Below are 26,817 nucleotides of genomic sequence, written 5' to 3'. Positions count from 1 at the left end.
CTGGGCTAGAAATGGTTAGAAATGGCTTTCTGGAAGAAGTTATCTCTAAGCTGAATGGGTACAAAAGACTCAAACAAATAGTTCCATGAAGCTGCAGCTATATAACAAAATGTTTTAAAATATCCTTGTTCTCCTCATTCAATAAGATAATTTATCCCCATTTGATGGGTGGGGAGAATGTAGCCTTTAAAACAAGGGAGACAACAGCAGCTCTGCAGTTGATAGGCAGCAGGAAAAGCAAAACAATGCTTTAAAGGCAAGGTATTACACAGGAAATGAAACTGATAGCAGGTGAAACTTCAACCTTTAATATGCTAATATAAATGAAGACTGTTGTAATAAGGTCAGCAAATGAAGTCCATGTGTCTCTTCAGAGCAATAAGAAACTGAACAATCCTAAGCAAAGTCAAACGAGCCAGTCTCCCAGATTTAAAAAAAACATTATTTCTCAGAGTTTTTTTTTTGTTTTGCCACACCACACAGCATGTGGGATGTGGGATCTTAGTTTCCCAACCAGGGACTGAACCTGTGACCCCTACAGTGGAAGTGCAGAGTCTTAACTGCTGGACCGCCAGGGAAGTCCCTATTTCTGAGTTTTGCTTAAGCTCACCAGTCCTCAAAGAAAGCTTCCAAATTACTCATTAAAAAAAATGCAAAAAGATGAATCTAGACCATAAGTTACATCCTTTTCTATTATAACTTCTTTTTGGCATCTGTTAGTTTTTAACGTAGGCAACAGGACCCTGGCAAAGAAACACATCCATTTCTGGTCTGGTCTTTGTTCACCCCTCACACTGCTTGATACCACTGAAAGAACTTTGATTTTATACTATAAAAAGGAAAGCAGGAGGGGAGTTGACCAAGATGGCAACACAGGAGATTTCTGAACTTCCCTCTTCCCACATACATGCTGTACAGCTACACATGGAGCAATTCCCTATGAAAGAAATCCAGAAATAAGCCGAGAGACTTGTATACATAGTATACATAGGATGAAGAAGAAATACCCACACTGAAATGGGTAGGAAAGGCTGAGATGCACTCTTGTCATAAACCCCACTCTGGCACACAGCCATACAATCTGAAGAGAACTAACTCTCAGCTTCTCCCTGAGGAGCAAGGGTTTGGACTGCACATTGAAGGCCTCAACTTTTAAGACTTCCACCTGGCTCCCAAATACCTAGCTCTGGAAGCCAACAGGGCTTGTGTCCATAAGACCTATAAGATTATAGCAAACAAAGAGGCAGTGCTTCAGGTGTACATAGGTAATCACTGTAGTTATCCCCCCCCCAGGACTCAGCACTGAGGAAGAAATAAAAAAGCACCTATCTCTCCCAGTCCTTCCCTGAAAGGGGTCTAAATGCAAACTTTACAAACTGCTGCCCAAGGGTCCAGCTTGTAGTTATGCACACATATAGGAGTTGGCTGCAATCTCTGGGGGAAGCCTGCAAACACTTCTCCCACCTTCTCTTTTTGGCCAGCTCAAACAATGAAACCAAGTTGCCAGTATCTCCCTGGAAGGATCCTGTACACACATCTGGTGCTCCAGCTTTGAACTATCAGAAAGAGAACTATGAAAACAATCCCAATTATAATGGCATGAAAAAGAATGAAAGACTTGGGAATAAATTTAACCAAGGAGGTAAAAGATCTATACACTGAAAACTATAAGGCACTGATGAAAGAAACTGAAGAAGACACAAATAAATAGAAAGATATACTGTGTTAATGGACCGGAAGAATTAGTATTGTTAAAATGTCCGTACTACCCAAAGTGATCTACAAATTCAGTGCAATCCCCACCAAAGTTCCAGTGACACTTTTCACAGAAATAGAACAAACACCCTAATATTTGTATGGAACCACAAAAGACTCTGAATAGTCAAAGCAATCTTGAGAAAGATGAAAGAAGCTGGAGCATCATACTTGCTGATTTCAAACTATATTACAAAACTAAAGTAATCACAACAGTATGGTACTGGCATAAAAACAGACATATAGATCGATGGAACAGAATAGAGAGCCCAGAAATAAATCCATGCATATATGGTCAATTAACTTTCATAAAGCAGCCAAGAATATAGAATGAGGAAATGACAGTTTCTTCAATTAATGGTGTTGGGAAAATTGGATATTCTCATGCAAAAGAATGAAACTGGACTCATATCTTACACCACACACAAAAACCAACTTGAAATGGATTAAATGTAAGACTTGAAAGTGTAAAACTCCTAGAAGAAAACATAGGGGGTAAGCTCCTTGACACTGGTTTTGGCGATGATGTTTTGGATTTGGCACTAAAAGCAAAGGTGACAAAAGCAAAAATAAACAAGTGGGACTACATCAAACTAAAAAGCTACTACATAGCAAGGAAACCATCAACACACGAAAAGGCAACCTACTAAATGGGAGAAAATACTTGCAAATCATACATCTGAAAAGGGGTTAATATCTAAAATATACAAAGTATTAATACAGCGAAAAACCAAAGAACCCAATTAAAAAATGGGTGAAGGACCCACATAGACATTTTTTCCAAAGACATACAAATGGCCAACAGGTACATAAAAAGGTGCTCAACATGACTAATCATCAGGGAAATACAAATCAAAACCATAATTAGTTATTGCTTCACACCTGTCAGGATGGCTATTATCAAAAAGAGAAGAGATGATAAATACTACTGAGGATGTGGACAAAAGGGAACACTTGCACATTGTTGGTGGGAATGTAAACTAATACAGCCACTATGGAAAACAGTATAGAGGTTCCTCGAAAAAACTTAAAAATAAAATTACCATACAATCCAGCAATCCCACTTCTGGGTACATATCCAAAGGAAATGAAAGCATTATCTTGAAGAGACACCTGTACTCCCATGTTCATTGGAGCATGAATCACAACAGCCAAGGTATGGAACCAACCTAAGTGTCTGTCTCTGGATAAATGGATAAAAAATGTGATATATATATATATATATTATATATAAATATTTATATATTTATAAATATAGATAAAATGGAATATTACTCAGTCTTTAAAAAGAAGGAAATCTTGCTATTTGTGATATGAATAAACAGGCAGGGTATTATGCCAAGTGAAATAACATAGAGAAAGACAAATATTTCATGGTATCACTAATATGTGGAGCCTAAAAATATAAATAAATAAAAGGTAGGCCAAACTCATAGAAAGGGAGAGTAGAAAAGTGGTTTCCAGAGGCTGGGGGGTCGGGGAAATAGGGAGATGTTGGTAAAAGTGTACAAACTTTCAGTAATACGATGAATAAAAGGTCTGAAAATCTATGTATAATATGATGACTAAAGTTGAAAATACTGTATTGTGTAACTGAAATTTGCTAAGAGTAGAAACTAAATTTTCTCTCTCTCTCTCACACACACACACACACACAAAATACGTGTATCGATATTAACTTGATGGAAGGAATCCTTTCACAGTATATATCAAATCATCATGCTGTACACTTTAAATATCTTATACTTCTATTTGTCAATTATATCTCAATAAAGCTGGGGGGGAAAAAGAGGAAAGTAGGAGAGGGAGAGTAGGAAAAACAAAGGCGAATGTTTATTCTCTATACTAGACTCCAGACGATAGTCTATCTGTTATTGCCACCCAAATATAACTGTATTTGCTTCTCCTTTCATTCTCTAAAGTTGCCAAGCTTTCATTCTCTAAAGCTGTTGTAACATGTAGGGCACATCCCATTCTATGGGCTTTTTTTTTTTTTTTTTTGTGGTACGCAGGCCTCTCACTGTTGTGGCCTCTCCCACTGCGGAGCACAGGCTCCGGAAGTGCAGGCTCAGCGGCCATGGCTCACGGGCCCAGCCGTTCCGCGGCATGTGGGATCCTCCCGGACCGGGACACGAACCCGTGTCCCCTGCATTGGCAGGCGGATATGGGCATTTTTAATAGTGTAATAAATGGATCCAGTTTACTATATGACTCCTATAAGGTAGCTTTGCTAATTGAGGGAAACTGCCTGATATGAAAAATAATTTAGTTTCAGCTAAGTCCTAAGCTCTAATTGCTGTGATCTGTGTATGAGTTTGATGTGTAGGTGAACATACATATATATATGTGCACTGTGGCAACAGAAAACCCACAAAATACAGGTAAAGCTAAGTCAATGTAAAAAGAAAAATTATCCTAGATTGCTCTGTATTACTCTGCTGTAGTATTTTGTTAGGGTATTTTTAAAATTGTGCCAATAGAAAGAGACTGCAGAATATATAAACTCCATCACCTCACTGCCAGTGTGTGATGTGACAAGGTTCTTGAATCAGACAAAACTTTAAAAACGTAAAAACTTCTTTCTATAATGGACTTCTTCATTTAAAAGGTCCCTCCCCTCATCTATCATCTCCTAGCACAGTTATCCTGTGTTTTAAAACATGGCCATATAGTACTGCCATTGTGTAGTGTATGATCTACATGTAAAATACCGCATGTGCCCAAGTTAAAACCGCTCCTGTTGAGTACTGAGTCCCAGTTTCTGAGGAGAATGTTTTTCTATTCATACAGGCAGAAATATCTGATTCAAATACAGTAGCATAATGTTCAAAAGAGAATGGTTTTCTTCATGGCTAACAGTTCTTTGAGGGAATAATTCTCCCTTGCCGTTAAGAGTTATAAATCATCACAATTATGAGGACAAAAGTAAACTATTGAGCAAATATGGTGATTTTTATCTATAAACATTTACAAAGCATAAATTGATTCCAAATAGATATTTTTTTACAGAAAGAATACACTTAATACCTTATTAAATGTATTTTGAAAGAAAAAATAGATAATTCATTAAAATTAAAAATTTCTGCTCTATGAAAGACATTGTTTAGAGTGAAAAGATAAGCCACAAACTAAGAAAAAAATCTTTAGACAACACAAATCTGATAAAAGAGTGGTAACCAAAATGTACAGAGAACTCTTAAAATCCAAAAATAAGAAAACAACCCAGTTAAAGGTGGGCAAAATATGTGAATATGGACAGCTCACCAAAGAAGATATATAGATGGCAAATAAGCAAATGAAAAGATGCTAAACATCATATGTCATGAGGGAATTGCAAATTAACAATGAGGTATCACTATGCATGTATCTAAATGGCTAAAATCTAAGACACTGACAACATCAAATGTTGATGAGGATATGGAGCAACAAGAACTTTCTTTCATTGTTGGGAATGCAAAATGGCACGGCCATATTGGAAGACAGTTTGTCACTTTCTTATGATTAAACACATTCTTACGTATGATCCAGTAATCACACTCCTAATATTTACCACAAAGAGATGAAACCTTAAGTCCATAAATAAAACTTTCACATAAATGTTTACAGCAGCTTTATTCAAGCTTCATTCATTAAACTTGTAAGTCCTTCAACAGGTGAACAGATAAACTGTGGTACATGCAGATAATGGTATATTATTCAACAATAAAAAGAAATGAGCTATCAAGCTACAAAAAGACACGGAGGAACCTTAAATGCAAAATGCTATGTGAAAGAAGATTCCTTCTATATTGCATTCTGGAAAAGGCAAATCTATGAAGACAGTAAAAAGATCAAGGGTTTGGAGTCAGGGAGGAAGGGATGAATAAGTGGAACACATGGGATTTTTAGTGCCATGAAACTATGTTGTATGATACAGTAATGGTGGATACAAATGTCATTATATATTTCTCAAAATCCATAGACAGTACAACACCAAGAGTGAACCCTAACATAAATTATGGAGTTTAGTTAATAATCTAGGGACTTCCCTGGTGGCACAGTGGTTAAGAATCCACCTGCCAATGCAGGGAACATGGGTTCAACCCCTGATCTGGGAAGATCCCATGCTCCGCAGAGCCTAAGCCTGTGCGCCACAACTACTGAGCCCGCAGGCCTAGAGCCTGTGCTCCGCAACAAGAGAAGCCACTGCAATAAGAGGCCCGCGCGCCACAACAAAGAGCAGCCCCCGCTTGCCACAGCTAGAGAAAGCCCACGTGCAGCAATGAACACCCAACACAACCTATAAATAAATAAATAAATAAATAATAATTAAAAAACCCTCTATCAATACTGGCTCAACAATTTTAATAAATGTGTCACACTAATGAAAGATAATAAGGGAAACTAGGAGGAGGAGGTGAGATGGTAAATGGGAACTTCATATTTTCCACTTATTCTTCTGTAAGCCTAAAATTGCTCAAAAATAAAATCTATTAATAAAATATACATATAATTAAAAATGCTATGTAAGAGATAATTCTAGCGATTAAAAGCATATCTTTTAGTAATGTAGAAGAAATAGTTCTAATTTTTCTAGTGAGATAAATGGATATGATTCGCATATATAGCTTTCAAGTTATAAAAATGCATCACTTAAAAAAGAGAGAATTTTGGCCCTTTGTTAATAGAAAATGGTACTTTTCAGATTTTGTATACAAATACTAGAAAAATATGATCTTAAGCATGTATGTCCTAGTTTTAGGGGTCATGTTTAAGAATTGGTGACCAAATATTTATAAATATTTTTATTTGGAAATTCTTTAATAGATGCCTTCTAATACATTTCCAAAAATTTTGCATAAAACTGTCTAACAAAGAAAAACTTCTTACAAGGGGCAGAAATTGGTTATTAATTTTATTCTTTAACTCAGTTGTCTTTTTGGTGCTTGTGGGGGAAATTCCCAGTTTTTTATATTTTTAACTATGAATTTCCTCTTAAATAGGGGCCTTAAACCAAAATTTTTTAGAGACAAATCCCTGTTATAAAACAAAATCTTACAGATTAAATGGAGCTGCTCCCCCCAATGAAGTCCAGGTGTGGGGCCCTAGGATTCTTCCTCCTGTTTGCTCCTATGACCTGGCCTTGAGACAACCTCAAAGAACCCTGGTGCTTTTAGAGTCAGCTTTAAACTATTCTCGAAAATATAAATATTTCCCAATTACAAAATCACTTACTACAGAAGTTTCTATTACTATTACCTTCCTTTCAGCTTCCACTCCAAAGTCCCTGATGCTAATAAGGCTCAGTAAAATGGAATAGCAGTGTTTAAGATGAGAGTAGACTAATACAATGGAGTCAATAAAACGTGTCATGCAATATTAGTATAACCATGTCAAAATGTAATTGCATATAACAGAAAAGATTGGAAGTCCTTTCAGCAAATTATAAACCTGTTTACGTTCAATGGATGTGTAAAAATTTTTGGTGTAGAATAAATCCTTTTTCACAAGGAGCCTTGTAAAACCCTTTAAGTACCTTGAAAGTCAGCAGAAGAGGAAAGGTAAAGGGTTAAAGAGCAAGAAAAGCTATAGAAAGTAGACTAGAATACTTCTGAGTTCTTTTCTATTCCCTTTTTTTTATATAACCCCCAAATCCACCAGTTAAGAGATTCATTTGGGAAAGTAAAATTTTTAAAAAATGCAGATACCTCTGGAAGTGTTCTTGATTATTTGGCATTATGTAGTGAATTGATTTAATCAGACTGTTCCAACCAGACAAGTGATTGAGATTGTCAAAATAAAGAACTCAGAAAAGTAGGTCAAGAGGATGCTGGGGATCTTGGAAGATAAAGGGTGAGAAGCTATACAAAGAGATAAAGCGATGACAAACTCTGTCTAACCTAATCTTGCATAGGACTGGCCCTGTGCCTAGAAAAGAAAAGAAAAAAAACTCCCCTTTTCCTTTGGTTGGCTCTAATAGTGCACATTCTCCTTCCTCCAGGATCTAAAACTTATGCCTACTACTGTTAGGTTACCTATACTAGGGTGTAAGACATGTCAGGGGGCTAGCTTGAAAACTATCCGCCAATGCTTCTGGAAGCACTGCTTGAAATAAATGTTATTTTGAATTCTCCAAAGGCAACTTAGAGTAAACTTTTTGTAAACTAGGAACTGCCTATACTCATCTGATTCTCAAAGACAATTCAGGATGAAATTAATGACTACAAATTAACAGAAATCATCTTTATTAGTTAGAAAAAAAGAAGTAAAAAATAGAACATGATCTGTGCTATAATAATGTGAGGTGTAATGGACTCTGTCTTAGTCAGCTTGGGCTGCCATAGCAAAATACCATAGACTGTGTGACTGAAGCAATAGAAATTAATTTTCTCACAACCCAGAGGCTGGAAGTCTGAGACTGCATGCCATCATGGTCAGTTCCTGGTGAGGGCTCTTTTCCTATCTTGCAGACAGCCGCAAATATCATAGTAACCTCACGTGGCCTTTCCTCTGTACATTCAGGATGCTTTATTAGGACCCTACTCTATCACTTCATTTAATCCTAATTACCTCCTTTCCTTACATGCTTTATCTCCAAATACTGCCACGTTGGGGGTTAGGGCTTCAACGTGCGAATTTTGCAGGGACAGAATTTAGTTCATAGTGACTCTTTAAAAAATTATAAGCAATTACTATCAGGAAAAAGAGGAAAGAAAACTTCAAGCTTATTAGGCACTAAGACCTCTCTCTCTCACTCTCTTTTTGTTTTTGTTTTTTCCCAATCAGCCTGTGGGTCTCTCTGTGAAACACATAAAATGAGAGAAACATTCTCTTCTACTTTATTCTACATTTTGCCTATTATATGACTATAAATGTGGGTTATATGTTGATCATCTAAAGTATTGTCTACCAAAGAAGAAAACATACAGTCTTTATGGGTGGTTAGCTTATAAGGCATGATCAGTTTACATGTAGAGCTATATTTAAACAAAGCTTTACAGATGTAGCTGGTTCAGCCAGCAAGTCACCTGATTCTTCAAACACCTGTAAAAGTTATATTTAGACCTTGGAGGTCCTCAGGATATATCACTACAGGAGTTGCAAAAATAAAAGTTCAAAATAATACAGAACATAGTTATATATTACTTTATGCTATAAGATATTATTATAGAAAAAAATTATTATATTGAGGTTTTAGGGTACTAATTGCAATAAACCACTTGGGGTAGGATCCAAGATATGCCCACATTAAACCAGATTTTATAATAAGCTAGATCATGTTCCAGTTGGACTTCGATATATGTTTCAATTTTTACATAATTTAGAATGTTGTATAATATCAAACAAGTCTTATCCTTACTTGAGTTATTTTATTATGTTCCTAAAATTCAATTATTGATTTATAATTTTATATACAAGTACAAAGTGAATGAAAATATTAATGTAACTTGCTTTATATAATAAATGTTCTAAAATTTTGTAAAGAAATATTTCTTTAAAATATGTAATTTAAAAGCACTGAGGGTACAATTTACTCATGAAACTATCCCTACAGGGTTCAAAAATAAACTAGACATGGCAAAAAGTTTTGTTGTGCTGTACACAGCAGGTACACACTATTAATTTTATAGCATAAACGTCTATTATTAAACTATAAGGAAGCCATGAATGAAATGGTAGAAGCCATGAATGAAATGCGTGCATGCATGTAAACTTCAGGCCCATTATGACCAATTCAGTTGTACAACAAGAAAGTTCACTTTGAATTGACAACTTTTGATTCATCTCCCCACTAAACTCCAGTTCTGACCAGATTTATGACACAGAGAAGAAAAGAAAAAAGAAATGCTGGGGACTACTATTGTTCAGAGTGTTTGTTTGACCTTTCATATTTTTAAGAATTCTGGCAAGAAGTTAATGCTAGGCAAACTAAATACAATTCTTGCTTTTAAATATAAAACCACTCCTTAAGGATTCTTTTAAAGTGAATAAAAATATGCCAAGGGGCTACTTTTGCTATCACTGAAAGAAGGTCTTGTCCAAATGCCAAAAACGGTTTAAGTGATTTTTTTTTTTTTTGTAATTCTGAAGAAAAAGAGAAAGTGACTAATTTATGATTTGGAATTTTCAAAATCATAAAAGTGGCATGTGGATTATACCTAATTCTTTTTTTTTTTCTTCTAAATGAACAGGGGAACTTTCCTACAAATATAAAAGCAAAACCCATTTTCCAGATTTTAAACAAAAAGAGAGCTAGCTATTATTAAAGAACACCAGAAATAATAGTTGGAGGTTAAAAACATAGACAAAAGACAGACATGCAAATCTTAATTCTTTCTACTTTTCTTTCAAGCCTAAGGCAAGATTAGATTCAGTTTTCAAATCCCTAAAACACAGTAGAGGTTATGTTTAAGAACAACTTAATGACTGCAGTGCAACTCTAAACAACTATTTTGTAGAGTTTTAGCAACATTTTAATAGAATGATACCTTTGAGAACTCAGTTACTGTCTCTTGAGGATGAAGAATAAGAACATCCTTATGTCACCGTCAAACACCACATGACATACCTGCAGTACTTTTGTCCTTAGCGTTTGATTTCTGAGACTTACCTAAGCACTAGGGTTCAACCCTTAGCTAAAATGAAAGGGCATACGAATTAGGTATGTGTATTTCCTAAATCATCGGTCTAGTAGAAACGCTATGTTCACTATTTTTTTCTCTTTTTAATTAATAAAACTTACATTAAAAAATTAAGTCGTGGGCTTCCCTGGTGGCATCAGGTTAAGAATCCACCTGCCAATGCAGGGGACACGGGTTCGAGCCCTGGACTGGTAAGATCCCACATGCCGCGGAGCGACTAAGCCTGTGCGCCACAACTACTGAGCCTGTGCTCTAGAGACCGCGAGCCGCAACTACTCAAGCCCATGCGCCTAGAGCCCGTGCTCCGCAACAAGAGAAGCCACCGCAATGAGAAGCCTGCACACGGCAAAGAAGAGTAGCCCCCGCTCTCCGCAACTAGAGAAAGCTCGCGCGCAGCAACGAAGACCCAACGCAGCCAAAAATAAATAAATAAAATAAATAAATTTATAGAAAAAAATTTAAGTCGTATGCAAGGAACTAGTTATTACCTTAACAGATATACTAAAATAGGGATATTATGTAGACAGTTTGAAAATAAACATTAGCTTTACACTTGAAAGCAAAAAAATTGTATACATGCTTAAAAAGGAACAAATAAAAATAGGAATTACAGATGTTTATAAATATAAATCAGCTGAAATAAATGCTGCATGTAAGTATGAAATATAGTTTGAATTTAAAGAACACACCACCAAAACTAAAAACATGACATACACATGAAACACTCATGAGTATTCATAAAATATAAGGCAATAAAATATGGAAAAATTAAGCAAATTGTAAATTCTTTATATTAGATATCAATTGAATTGATTTTGCTGATTTATAAAAAATATAACAAAATTGATTTATTGAGCACTTGCTATATGTACTAGGATAAGTACACATATTACTTATTATATGAATCATTTCATCTATTCTGGACAACAGATCTATAAAGGAGAGATCTCTCACATAATTTACATAATAAGGAAACTGGTCACAATCTAGGAAATGGTCAGACCTGGCATTTGGATTTAGATATTTCTCATTCCATAACTCATTTGCTTAACTGTAATGCAGTTTCACATAGTACAAACTGTTCATAAAAGAAGAAAAAGTTTTCACTTACACTGGTGGCATACTTTTCGTATACGGATCAATTGGAATCATTATTAGAAGTTAGCCTACCTTCACCTCAAATAACCAAACGAAAATATCCAACTCTACCAGAATCTATACTATAGAATTAGTACTATGCTTTACAATCCTTTAATTAATTAATTTTGATGTGGACCATTTTTTAGAAGGCTTTACTGAATTTGTTACAATATTGCTTCTATTTTATGTTTTGTTTTTTGGCCTCGAGGCACGTGGGATCTTAGCTCCCCGACCAGGGATCGAACCTGCAGCCCCTGCATTAGAAGGCAAAGTCTTAACCACTGGATCGCCAGGGAAGTCCCTACACATCTTTTTAAAATCATGAGTTCCTTTCAAGTTGGTAGAACCACCACCCACCCCACAAATTTATCACACATTTGAAGATGAAGAAGCACAGATTAAATGTCTGTACAAAAATTCTGGAGAACCAGCATGAGTCAATAGAGAGACTGAGAATTTGGGAGAGGAGAAACAAGGTGGAATGTTAAAATGCCATTATTATTGGCCTGAGTAATTCTTCATAGATACTTATTTAGCCTGGACACCAGGCTTGGGGACTAGATTATCAGGTAGGTCTTGATGAACTTGTTGCCTTGATATACTGCTTCTCTTTATAAAGGGGCTTCAGTACTTTATACTTTCAGTAATAAAATGCTGTATTAAGTTTGTTGCCAGCCAGCCTCTCATTCAATATTCATCTCCTTTCTGACTAATGCTTTTTGTAATCTGACAGCAGTTTTAAACACCTGGCAAGGAGTCAGTAATACAGGTACGGCAGCACAAGGTGTTCTGGAGAATGATTTGCTTGGTGTAAACATCCTATCTAAAATAGACCTCAGGTAAGCTGAATTAAGGTTCTTGTTATTGCCAATTTAAGTAGAAGTTCATGTTTGGAAATATAGAGAATGTTACATTTCCATACACTGTAAGTTTTAAAAACTATAAGTTAAAATGAACATTATAACTTTGTAGCTTTTTCTTACTTTCCTAACAAAGAGTCTAGGGAAAAAGTAGGCCGATGCATATTTCCATTTTATAAGACTTTTTATCCTAACATCTCCAGAATCATAGATATTGAACTTGACTTGCTGTTCTTAAGGAAGCTGAAAAGCAGAAAACCCAAAAGTATCAGGAAAAAAAAAAAAATCACTGGGCATGGGAATCTCTGAGCAATTAAAACTTTCATTTCCATTCAGTGGAAAATTGTTTAAGTTTGCTAAGGAGTTTTTTTTTTTTTTGCCATGCCATGCAACTTACGTGATCTTAGTTCCCAGACAAGGGATTGAACCGGGGCCCTTGGCAGGGAAAGCACGGAGTCCTAACCACTAGGCTGCCATGGAATTCCTAGGAGAATTTTATTAAAATCCAAATTCTATGAACTGTCAGAGTTTTTCAAGGTTCCCATTCCTCTGGTGCCATGATTAGGATCTCTAGGCCACAGAAGCAAGTATTCGGAGACACTGACCACAACCCCAAGATCCCAGGTTTCTAGAAGCATTGTAAGGAAAACATAACCATGTTATATGTCCCTGGAGGTCCAACCCCTAAAGAATTCCTTATACAATTAATCTAATCTATGACAGGTATATAGGCCCACATTTTTAGCACTAGAAAGGATCATAAAGACCGTTATTTCTACTCCCTTATTAAAATACGAGAACTGAGCTCTAGAGATGGTAACTGATTTGGCCAAACTAATACTGCAGTAAATGGTCAAGGTGGGACTGAAGTCTAGGTCTTGGTTTTTACCAAACGGTAAGGGAGAGGGGTGGAGGACTGGCTTAAAAGTTACAGTCTAGATATAAGCTTTTAGTGTATCTGATTTTTGCTCTGGAAGGTTTTATCATGATTCATTTACAACAGGGTAGCTACATTTTAGCCATTGAACAGAGCTGCAGAGATAAGGTACTTGCCCTAGGAGCTTATGTTCAAAGTTACGAGTGGTAACATGGCTCAGAAGACATAATCCACCTGACTTTTAATATTGGCCATTCGTATCAGGTGCTGCACCTCATGGCAGGTTTAACGTGCTAATGTTGTACAAAAGACATCTTTAAATTCCCATTTATCCCATTCACAAAACATATTTGTCCAAGGGCTCATGAGGCAAATCTTAAAGTCACAGAAAGTAGTTTATCTACTTGGGATTAAAATCTAAATTTATTTATTTGATGAATACATATAAACTTTACATGAGGTACTGTGCTAGTAGGCACTGTGAGGGATATTTAAAGGTAGATAAGCCAAAAAATGAGACGACCCTGTATAGATGTGAAGGTTGAGCATATACAAGGATGCCCAGCTGAGGGGGTGAATAAGGACTTAATGAAATAGGGACTTTCATGAAAGCTCATGTTCTGCTTGACAAGCCTTTTGCCCTCGCAGGAATCTGTCACCAAATGGGGTAAAGGAGCGTCTTTTTCTAATTCGTGTAAAGGTGCTCCATAGGCTAAGCTAGTGGTGACCTTGGACACAAATGCCACCAATCTTTCAAACACACAAATCTGACCACAGTATTTCTTATTAAATTCTTCAATGGTTCTCCACGGCTTGAAGGAGAAAAACAAGTCCAGATGATGTGCAAGGTCCTTCACATTTGTCTGACCTACTTCTCCTGCTTTATCACCTACTACTTCCACTCTCAGACTCTTTTTCTACTCATATTTTAACCTTTAACTGAATCTAGAACACACTATGTTCTTTTATGCATCTCTGCCTTTCTCTATGCCAGGCATGCTCCCCTTTCCGGCCCTACTCTACTTTGGGAACTCCTATTCACCTATTAAGACTCAGATCAACTATCCCCACCTTCAATCCCAGTTAGTGTGAGTTACATCCTCTTCTTTGTCCCCTAGTATTCTGCACATCATTACATCACGCCACATAAAACACATTATACAGAACTTAGTTGTTTATATGTCTTTCCCTCTAAACTGAAGACCTTATTCACAATACCTGGTAAATACTGTAAGTGAATAAAGAAAAACATAGTTCCTAACTTCAAGTAGCTTACAATTTTTGCGAAGATGACATCGAGGTAGCTAAAGACAACTGTCAGAAAAGTACATATAAAAAAATGTAGGGCTTCCCTGGTGGCGCAGTGGTTGGGAGTCCGCCTGCCAATGCAGGGGACACGGGTTCGTGCCCCGGTCCGGGAGGATCCCACATGCCGCGGAGCGGCTGGGCCTGTGAGCCATGGCCGCTGAGCCTGTGCGAACGGAGCCTGTGCTCCGCGGCAGGAGAGGCCACAACAGTGAGAGGGGCCCGCGTACAACCAAAAAAAAAAAAAAAAGTAAAGATGTTTCATATCCGCTATCCACAAGAGCAGGCAAATCTTTATCAAGTTTCAGAGATGTTAAGGGGAACTAGGAAACAGTTTCAAAGATTCTTCTGTTGACTCAGAGGCAGGAAGAGTCTTTCAGGAGGAGTTGAAAGATCCAGGTTCTGGTTCTGGGTCTGTCACTTATTGTCTGTGGGACTTCAGACAAATCAATTGTTTTTGCTTGGCTCTAGTTCTTTTGCTACAGCGGTGTTCTCATAGTGTTAGGCACTCACATAACGTATATCAAAAAAAAAAAAAGTTTAAAACCAGAAGTGTCACTTTAGTGAACGTTAAAACTGATATTTTTGTTCATCAGAATTACTTAGAGTCAACACATAAATCATCCATCCAACATTAATGTCCACTGATTCAGTGGACAGAATGGTTGCTTTGCTGGACTCCAAGAAGTAGAAAACCTGGTTTCCATAGAGAATCTTACAGTTTGTTTGCGGAGGGTTGGGGGGGGAGGGGGGAGGGGGAAGGGGAAGGGACATGAGGCGGCTGCTCATATTAAAATAACCACAAAAATATCCTAAATGCTAAACAAGTGAAACAGAAATCAGAGTAAAGGAGTTCAAAAGGAGAAGCCATTTCTGGGTGGGGCTGTCATGATGGTTTTATGACAAAGCAGTGATTTCAGTAGGTTGTATAAACAAAGAGTACTTTGAAATTTGGGCTAGAGATATAGAATTTTAGGGTAAATGCACAAGAAAGAGTAGAGAGAACAACGATCTCAAATAAGAACAGCAGACCAGCTAGTGACAACAGCATGATTTCATAGGGCAGTTTCTGATAAGGCGGGACGAGCAGATTGCACGTGTGTCTGCAGGAGGTTGCTAAGTCCTGCAGTGCCCTGCTTCACTCTGAGAGAGGAACACTGCTGCTAGCTGCTCTCTATCAGCACTACCCAGGGAGCCTGAGACCAGGCCAAAACGTGTCCTGTCCTGCCTTAGGATCTTTAGTCCTATCTTAGATGTGTTGTTAGGCTCGTCATATAGAGTCAGTCTATGCCAGGTTCTAGTACATTGATCCTGACTTTTATTTAGATTAGGGAAAACAGTCACAAGAGGCTTCACGTAGGAAGAGTACAGATACCCTACGTGGTTATAATTGCTCCTTCTGTTTTCACTGGGTAGGAGAAAAGAGAGAGGCTATCAGAAGGAATAATAATAAGCAAGATAGAAAAGTAATTTAAGTCTCTCCCTTTATTAGCTATAATAACTCAAGCACAGTGAAAGGAACGCTTCTTGAATTAAAGAGGCACACTGGAAGGTGAGTTTTTAATATCAAGCTGGCATGAAGACCTTGAGCTATTATGAGACCCAGGAGGGCCTAGACTACAAAACAGAATTCAGGGCAAGACACATCACTTTAGTAAAATAGAGATAAGTACACTAAATTTACATGAAGTTAAAGCTTTTTGAAAAATTAATGTGAAATTATTTAACTTTAACAAATTGCTAGAGCTAGATTCATAAGATGACCCTAAAAATCACCATATAAAGTAGATTTTTACGTTTTGAAGAAAAGACTAAGAGGCAATCTCAATTATTATAAATAATAATTTCAGATAAATTATCTGGTTATTGAGACAATGAGAACTGCCTTATGGCAGCGTCATCCAATACTGTCGTGGTAAATATAAATACTGAACTGATAAAACGAGGAAAGGATGAAGCGAAATAACATTTATGAAGCACTCCGTATGTGTCAGGCCTTGTTTCTTGGTGCTTTTCCATTTATTATCTCATTTAACCCTCAAAACAATTTCAGTCACATAGATATCTTATAAATGAGGAAACTGAGGTTCAAAGAAGTTAAATAACTTGCCTGTAACCACCCAGAGAGAAAAGAGCTACAATTCGATTAAAAGTCTACTCAACTGCAGCATTAACATTCTTTTTTCTCCCCTACTTTATTGCCTCTCTTGAAAGCTGAATTCTCAAATCTTGATATATGAAATAAATGCTATCATTGCCTATATTATTTATAAAATGTACAGGTGATACCTGGCTCTTAGAGAGTTTGTCAGTTTTAATGAGATAATCACTGAAAGGAGGATAACATCCAAATGCAAATAAACATTCAATCCAAATTTTAGATATGAATTGTCAGCCTGTGTCAGCAAATTCCTGTACAGAGAGGAAATGATGTATCTTATCCATCATCTCTGTCCTCAAGCACACGGCACATGGGTAACGGGCCCTGTCATGGCTTCACACGCATAGATTTGTGACTGCTGATTTCCTGGCAGTGGGTAAGATAAACGTTTTCTTAAAGGAACTAGGATAATTTGATATAAGACAAATACATGAAGTGGAATCTGCTACAAATAACTTAAAAAACAAAAATCAAAGACAAAAGAAAACAATAGCTATAACCAAAAAAGACTTTTTATTTCCTCCTGAAGTGAATTCCCATCTGCTTTTAAATGGCAACATGTTTTTCCATTAACTGGGAGCTACAGCCAAGAAGCCAAAGACAATGAGGTTCTGGCCACGGGAGAGCAGCAGGCGGCAGAGATGGCTGAAGGATGCCGCCTGCTTCAGCCGCTCCTTAGAGGCTGCTCCCTAGGGACCACATTCTCTTTTCAGCTGGTGACAAACTTCCTCTTGGGACTCTCCTGAGGATTAAAATAATGCTTTAATTCCCTCTCCAAGGAGGGAAAATGAAGTAACTCAGAAGGGTAGAAGGAGCTACTTCAAACTTAGGGTGTCTGTAAGCTTTTACGGAACAATGTTGACCTGGCAAAAGCACCAGGTGACAAGAAAATATTTTTAAAAATTAACCCTCCTATCCCAGTCCTTTAATGAGTGCAGTATCATCTCCATCCTAAACAACTTTTTAATTAAAAATAAAAATAAAATATTCACTACAGTTAAAATAAACATTTTATGTTTCTAAAAAGCAGTGTCAGCAATTTCCTCATTTCTGGCTCACCCAGCCAAATTCTTGTTCGTACAGCTGATACTGTACAGTCAAATAAAATTAATTTTATGTAATACTGAATATACTACTCTCCCGTGAAGACAATTAACTGAGTCAGTAGTTTCAGTTTTATACCAAAAGTGCCCACAGAGACACCCCAACTCTGAAAAAGAGGCTGTGCCTATAGCAGGGTGCATTGCTACAAGAAGGTTCCTCTATGATAAATGAGAAGGGAAAGTCTATTTTTCCTAAATCTAACCTTTTTTCAGTTCATTAAATGTTTGTTAAGTATGTACTATGTAGTAGGTTCTGTGCTGAAGGATATGGCCTTGCTGGGGGAAGAAATAAATTAGTTAAATCAGTGGTAAAGCACTGAGCCTGTAGGTATCAGATGACTGAGGTTCAAGCTTTGAATTTGTTTTACTATTTAAAAACCTATCAGGGACTTCCCCAGTGACGCAGTGATTAAGAATCTGCCTGCCAAAGCAGGGGACACGGGTTAGAGCCCCAGTCTGGGAAGATCACACATGCCTCGGGGCAACTAAGCCCATGTACCACAACTACTGAAGCCCGGATGCCTAGAGCCCGTGCTCCGCAACAGGAGAAGCTACCGCAATGAGAAGACCGCTCACCGCAACGAAGAGTAGCCCCCACTCGCTGCAACTAGAGAAAGCCCTTGCAGCAATGAAGACCCAATGCAGCCAAAAAAAAAAAAAAAAGATCAAAACTAATTTTGGCTTTCAAACATTGTTGTGCCATTTTAATTCTGATAGAAGAAAAAAAGATGAGAGAGATCTTATATTTTATGTGAAGCTAAGTTTAATCTATCTTAAACTTCCTATTGATTAATTTTGAGACTTTAAAAAGATAATATTTTTCCTCAAACAATAAGGCACCTGTGTCAATTACTTAAATATTCAGACCAAACCCTCCACCCAAAACAAAAAATGTGGAACAAACCTGTCTTGTCCAAATTGAAAAGCCTAGAACTACTAAGATACGGCTCTGGAATAAATGTCTATGAAGTTGTAATAATATACTGATTATAACTAGGACTACAGAAAGATACCCTTCCCTCACCTACGCAATATGGGACATAAAAACGTAAACTGAGGGACAGTATTTTCTGCTACTTTCTCTGTGACTATTTTTAGAAAATCTGATATAAAAATCAATCAGAAATGAATTTGCTTATATTTCAGACTGAATTAGGCATGTACTACATAAGAACTAGTAAGCTGGTACAATAATTCCTGGCACCAAGTGAGTTTTTACCTTTCAGCCAGACAGGACCTCACTGGCTTTGCTTTTTGTTTTGCACTTCTGTGTTACTACCATGAATTATTTCAAAGTGAGAAAGGCATATTTATACCTTGCTAACTACTCTTCCACTTCACTCAACTCAAGTGAAAGATTTATGGTTTCTTTTCCTGCCTACTTCCTGTAAACTGACATATCATATACAGCCCTTGGTCTCACACCAAAAATTAAATTCTAGAAATGCTGGAGCAGTCAGTTAGCAGTAACTGTATGTTCATTTTAAATTAATGGATGGTCATGCCACAGAGATGCTCATAAGGATTATTGTTTCAGACAGGACTTTAAAGGTGAACGCACTTTAACTGCTTCTCAAGCTACTTTCTACATGGATTTTCCACCCCAGTGGAATTTAAAAATTTAAAGGGGGAAAATCAAACATACATAGTTACTAGTTGAAAAAAAACAGTGAGTAGATTTGATATTTATTTTGGTTGTTGTTATTAGCTATGACTACATGATATACTAAATCCAATTCCACATGTAAGTATACCTACAAGACTCTCTGAGTACCACTAATGATCTGTTACGTGTTAACCTCTTTGGTTTTTACAGAAGACAGATAAAAAATAATAGCAAGCAAAACAGAATGTGGAGTCCCAGCCTGCTGGATAATTCAGAATGAAAAGAATCTACAGCTTCTTACTTAAGAAAGTATTAATTTCCCAGTACAGACCCATATCAGTGGTATTCAGAAGACATTTCTGTGTTGAGGAATATATAGTCCAAATTTTTCTTAAGATATACATGTAGAAAAGCTGCACAAATAGTTTAATGGAATTTTATTCTGTAAATAAAAACAGCCTAAGTAAAGAGTTGCTAAGGACAGAAAAAATATTTATTTATTTGCCATACTTAAAATTTTCATATTTTCACAGAGGTCTTGCTATTCTTGTTGAGAGTATACTTTTACTATTAAGGGCAGACTGGCTGTCACTTCTATGGTTTTTATGAGAGAATCTTTGTAGACTGAGATAATTTTCCCAAATCTTAAAAGATAATAATAAAATCTCTCTGCCAAGTCTTTTGTATTTCAGAGTGCTTACATGATATCTTAATCTCATTTTTATGATCTCTATGAGAAAACAGTAGGGCAAGTTGTACACCATTTCCATTTGATAGGGTAAAGCAATCAAAGTTCAGAGATGTGTATAACTGGTTGGAAGCTGCTGTATCAAAAAGCCCCTAGACTGGCTGAATGGATACAAAAACAAGACCCGTATATATGCTGTCTACAAGAGACCCACTTCAGACCTAGGGACACATACAGACTGAAAGTGAGGGGATGGAAAAAGATATTCCATGCAAATGGAAACCAAAAGAAAGCTGGAGTAGCAATTCTCATATCAGACAAAATAGACTTTAAAACAAACACTATTGCAAAAGACAAAGAAGGACACTACAAAATGATCAAGGGATCAATCCAAGAAGAAGATATAAAAATTGTAAATATTTATGCACCCAACATAGGAGCACCTCAATACATAAGGCAAATACTAACAGCCATAAAAGGGGAAATCGACAGTAACACAATCATAGTAGGGGACTTTAACACCCCACTTTCACCAATGGACAGATCATCCAAAATGAAAATAAATAAGGAAACACAAGTTTTAAATGATACATTAAACAAGATGGACTTAATTGGTATTTATAGGACATTCCATCCAGAAACAACAGAATACACATTCTTCTCAAGAGCTCATGGAACATTCTCCAGGATAGATCATATCTTGGGTCACAAATCAAGCCTTGGTAAATTTAAGAAAATCAAAATCATATCAAGTATCTTTTCAGACTACAACACTATGAGACTAGATATCAATTACAGGAAAAAATCTGTAAGAAATACAAACACATGGAGGCTAAGCAACACACTACATAATAACCAAGAGATCACTGAAGAAATCAATGAGGAAGTCATCTGCCATAGAAACAAATGACAATGAAAACACAATGACCCAAAACCTATGGGATGCAGCAAAAGCAGTTCTAAGAGGGAAGTTTATAGCAATACAATACTACCTTAAGAAACAAGAAACATCTCAAATAAACAATCTAGCCTTACACCTAAAGCAATTAGAGAAAGAAGAACAAAAAACCCCCAAAGTTAGCAGAAGGAAAGATCAGATCAGATCAGGAATAAATGAAAAAGAAATGAAGAAAACGACAGCAAAGATCAATAAAACTAAAAGCTGGTTCTTTGAGAAGATAAACAGAATTGATAAACCATTAGCCATACTTATCAAGAAAAAAAGGGAGAAGACGCAAATCAATAGAATTAGAAATGAGAAAGGAGAAGTAACAACTGACACTGCAGAAATACAAAGGATCCTGAGAGATTACTACAAGGAACTCTATGCCAATAAAATGGACAACCTGAAAGAAAATGGACAAATTCTTAGAAATGCACAACCTTCTGAGACTGAACCAGGAAGAAACAGAAAACATGAAGAGACCAATCACAAGCACTGAAATTGAAACAGTGATTAAAAATCTTCCAACAAACAAAAGCCCAGGACCAGATGGCTTCATGGGCGAATTCTATCAAACATTTAGAGAACAGCTATCACCTATACTTCTCAAGCTCTTCCAAAATATAGCAGAGGGAGGAAACACTCCCAAACTCATTCTACCACCATCACGCTGATACCAAAACCAGACAAAGATGTCACAAAGCAAGAAAACTACAGGCCAATATCACTGATGAACATAGATGCAAAAATCCTCAACAAAATACTAGCAAACAGAATCCAAGAGCACATTAAAAGGATCATACAACATGATCAAGTGGGGTTCATCCCAGGAATGCAAGGATTCTTCAATATATGCAAATCAATCAACGTGATACACCATATTAACAAATTGAAGGAGAAAAACCATATGATCATCTCAATAGATGCAGAGAAAGCTTTTGACAAAATTCAACACCCATTTATGATTAAAAACCCTCCAGAGAATAGGCATAGAGGGAACTTTCCTCAACAGAATAAAGGTCATATATGACAAACCCACAGCCAACATTGTCCTCAATGGTGAAAAACTGAAAGCATTTCCACTAAGATCAGGAACAAGACAAGGTTGCCCACTCTCACCACTATTATTCAACATAGTTTTGGAAGTTTTAGCCACAGCAATCAGAGAAGAAAAAGAAATAAAAGTAATCCAAATTGGAAAAGAAGTAGTAAAGCTGTCACTGTTTGCAGATGACATGATACTATACATAGAGAATCCTAAAGATGCTACCAGAAAACTACTAGAGCTAATCAACTAATCTGGTAAAGTAGCAGGACACAAAATTAATGCACAGAAATCTCTTGCATTCCTATACACTAATGATGAAAAATCTGAAAGTGAAATCAAGAAAACGCTCCCATTTACCATTGCAACAAAAAGAATAAAATATCTAGGAATAAACCTACCTAAGGAGGCAAAAGACCTGTATGCAGAAAACTATAAGGCACTGATGAGAGAAATTAAAGATGATACATATGTAGAGATATACCATGTTCTTGGATTTGAAGAATCAACATTGTGAAAATGACTCTACTACCCAAAGCAATCTACATATTCAATGCAATCCCTATCAAACTACCACTGGCATTTTTCACAGAACTAGAACAAAAAATTTCACAATTTGTATTGAAACACAAAAGACTCTGAATAGCCAAAGCAATCTTAAGAAAGAAAAACGGAGCTGGAGGAATCAGGCTCCCTGGTTTCAGACTATACTACAAAACTACAGCAATCAAGACAATATGGTACTGGCACAAAAACAGAAACATAGATCAATGGAACACAATAGAAAGCCCAGAGATAAATCCATGCACATATGGTCACCTTATCTTTGATAAAGGAGGCAAGAATATACAGCGGAGAAAAGACAGCCTCTTCAATAAGTGGTGTTGGGAAAAGTGGACAGCTACATGTAAAAGAATGAAATTAGAACACTCCCTAACACCATACACAAAAATAAACTCAAAATGGATTAAAGACCTAAATGTAAGGCCAGACACCATCAAACTCTTAGAGGAAAACATAGGCAGAACACTCTATGACATAAATCACAGCAAGATCCTTTTTGACCCACCTCTTAGAGAAATGGAAATAAAAACAAAAATAAACAAATGGGACCTAATGACACTTCAAAGCTTTTGCACAGCAAAGGAAACCATAAACAAGACCAAAAGACAACCCTCAGAATGGGAGAAAATATTTGCAAATAAAGCAACTGACAAAGGATTAATCTCCAAAACATACAAGCAACTCAGGCAGCTCAATTTCAAAAAAACAAACAACCCAATCCAAAAATGGGCAGAAGACCTAAATAGACATTTCTCCAAAGACGATATATAGATTGCCAACAAACACATGAAAGAATGCTCAACATCATTAATCATTAGAGAAATGCAAATCAAAACTACAATGAGATATCATCTCACACTGGTTAGAATGGCCATCATGAAAAAATCTACAAACAATAAATGCTGGAGAGAGTGTGAAGAAAAGGGAACCCTCTTGCACTGTTGGTGGGAATGTAAACTGATACAGCCACTATGGAGAACAGTATGGAGGTTCCTTAAAAAACTAAAAATAGAACTACCACACAACCCAGCAATCCCACTACTGGGCATATACAATGAGAAAACCATAATTCAAAAAGAGTCACGTACCAAAATGTTCATTGCAGCTCTATTTACAATAGCCAGGACATGGAAGCAACCTACGTGTCCATCAACAGATGAATGGATAAAGAAGATGTGGCACATATATACAATGGAATATGACTCAGGCATAAAAAGGAACGAAACTGAGTTATTTGTAGTGAGGTGGATGGACTGTCATACAGAGTGAAGTCATACAGGCTGTCATACAGAGTGAAGTAAGTCAGAAAGAGAAAAACAAATACCATATGCTAACACATGTATATGGAATCTAAAAAAAAATAAAGAAAAAAAAATGGTCAGAAGAATCTAGGGGCAAGATGGGAATAAAGATGCAGACCTACTAGAGAATGGACTTCAGGATATGGGGAGGGGGAAGGGTAAGGTAGGACAAAGTGAGAGAGTGGCATGGACATATATACACTACCAAACATAAGGTAGATAGCTACTGGGAAGCAGCTGCATAGCACAGGGAGATCAGCTCGGTGCTTTGTGACCACCTGGAGGGGTGGGATAGGGAGGGTGGGAGGGAGGGAGATGCAAGAGGTAAGAGATATGGGGACATATATGTATATGTATTACTGATTCACTTTGTTATAAAGCAGAAACTAACACACCATTGTAAAGCAATTATATTCCAATAAAGATGTTAAAATAAACAAACAAACAAACAAAAACAAAAAGCCCCAAAAGAAGAATCTTCTACTTCTAGTCCAGTGTTCTCTCCTCTATATTATGCTGCTTCTCTGAAGACTACATTTTGAGAAATAGATAAGCCAGGTAAAAACAATTTAAATATAATAGAGGCCAGGTAAAATGCAATTTAATTTAGTCAATGTAGTATATTTCCTGTTTTAAGATTACTTAATACACAGTTATTTAAAACAGCTGGCATCAAGCAAGCTTTTCTTTGCTAATGACCCCAAGGCACTGCTTTCTTCCCACCAAGGTATTTTAAGGGGAACTATCTTACCTCTGCTCCTGAATATGTATCTGTTTGGAGGATGAGTTCATTCAGATCAACATCATTACTGATTGGCATAGAGTGAAACTGCAAGTTAAATATTTCCCTTCTTGTTTCTGCATCTGGTAAAGGCACGTAGATGATTCTATCAATTCTTCCAGGCCGCATCAAGGCCTATAAAGAAGAAGGGGCAACAAAGATTAACCAAGCTCAGAATTGATATTCCATATGAAGGAACCCAAGGAAAGAGGATGCCCAGAATCTCATGAATATAACAAGTACTAGAGATTCTAAAGTCTATTTCAAAGATTCAAACAAATAAACAATGTCAGAGTACTTTTGAAAATAGAAAAACAGGATTTCGGAAAGGCTTTTTGCTCCTCAGCAACTGTCAGGTCAGTAAAAGACGACTATTGTCTTTTGAGGAAATGTGTATATGACTTGCATTCATCATATCAAAAGGTTTTTTTTGGTAACTTCCTGCAATAACTCTTCAAATATGGGTTAAGCTGTTTTCAGAGATCCCACAAAATAACATAGCTCAGATCAAAGAATACTTCTAGAGCTGATGGCAGTCAAATGCACTTCCCTAATATTTTATCGAAGGTGAATGCCTGAACTATCTTAGAGCTAATGAAGTCATCTATTCAGAAAAAACTATTGAGCGGTACTATACACCAGAGTTTGTTCTTGGTACTAGGAAACAGCACGAATAAGACAGATAAGTGTAAAATTGACTATAGTGAGAGTTACATGTCTGTGAATATACTAATAACCTTTGAATTCTATATTTTAAGTGGATGAATTTTGTGGTATGTAAATTATATCTCCATAAAGCTATTAAGAGAGATATGGGTCAAAAGTGTGCACGTATCTGTGTGTGCTTTGAGGGGATGGGGCAGCTTTTAGTTGGGGTAGTCAGAGAAAGCCTCTTTGAGGAGGTAACTTATGCAGATATCCAAAGGAGACACCCATACAAAGATCTGGGAAAGAGCATTCAAGGTAAAAGAAACCTCAAGTACAAAGGCACAGATGACTGGCATGTTCCAGAGACAGAAAAAACCCACTGTGGTAGAAACAGTGAATAAAGTGAAAAGACATAGGAAATGAGGTTAGAGAGATAGTCACAGGCAGATTATGAGGTCTTAAACAACATGGTGAAGAGTCTGGTCTGCATTCTATTTGCAATGAGAAGCCACTGGAAGGTTTTAAGTAGGAAGGTGAAATGGTAAGGTTTGCAAGCAAAGATCATTCTTGTGGGACCAAAAAAGGTCTAATAAGAGTCCAGTAAGGAAAGAAAAGAGAAGATGGGGTAGAAAAAAATATTTGAAGAAGAGGCTGAAAATTCCCCCAAATTAGTAAACAACCATAAATTCACAAAATCAAGAAGCTCAGTGAATTTCAAACAAAATAAATACAAAGAAAACCATACATGAACACATTATAGTCAAACTGCTGAAAACCAAAGATAAAATCTTAAATGCTGCCAGAGTGAATACAGGGAACAATGATTTGAATCACCAATGACTCTCAACTAAAACAATGGAGGGCAGAAACCAGTAGAACAACATCTTTAAAGTGTTGAAAGAATAAAAATGTCACCCCAGAATTCTATTCCCAGTGAAAGTACTCTTCAATAACGAAGGAAAAATAAAGTCATTTTTAGATAAAAGAAAACCAAGGAAATCTGTTTCCAGTAGATCTGCATTACAGAAAATGCTAAAGGAAGTTCTTTAGGTTGAAGGGAAATGACATGAGATGGAAAATTGAATCTTCAGGAAGAAATCAAAGGATTAGAAATGATATACCCCCAAAATGTAGACTCCTTCCATCTCCAAAAAAATTACTCTTCTTGCTGGCATAATCAGAAACAGCACTCCTTGAATATTTAGGAGATACTTATAAACAGTGAAAAACAGCACATTTCTATATGTGTACTTATGAATATGAAGTATCCAGAAAGAAGGTGTGATAGAATACAGAAAGTAAGGAAGATAAGAACTTAGACATGAACCTCTTTTAATTATAAAAACTAAAACAACAACAACAGCAACAACAAACCTCCAAATCCTGAAAATGTAGCTGGGCCATACATTAAACATTACA

At 36.6% G+C, this 26,817-nt stretch overlaps 1 protein-coding gene across 1 annotated transcript in view; it reads right to left on the bottom strand.

The window, feature by feature from the left end:
- The window catches only part of AFG2A (AFG2 AAA ATPase homolog A), a 342,950-nt gene that overhangs the window by 41,052 nt on the left and 275,081 nt on the right, over positions 1 to 26,817 (bottom strand). Inside the window, exon 15 of the mRNA XM_060012953.1 lies at positions 24,721 to 24,885. Coding sequence (XP_059868936.1) covers positions 24,721 to 24,885 — 165 coding nt within the window. The remainder of the gene's footprint in view (positions 1 to 24,720; positions 24,886 to 26,817) is intronic.

This window comes from Delphinus delphis, chromosome 5, assembly GCF_949987515.2.
Source record: "Delphinus delphis chromosome 5, mDelDel1.2, whole genome shotgun sequence".
Lineage (NCBI taxonomy): Eukaryota > Metazoa > Chordata > Mammalia > Artiodactyla > Delphinidae > Delphinus > Delphinus delphis.
The sequence above is the reverse complement of the archived record's forward strand: the minus strand, read 5'-3'. Positions and strand labels throughout refer to the sequence as shown.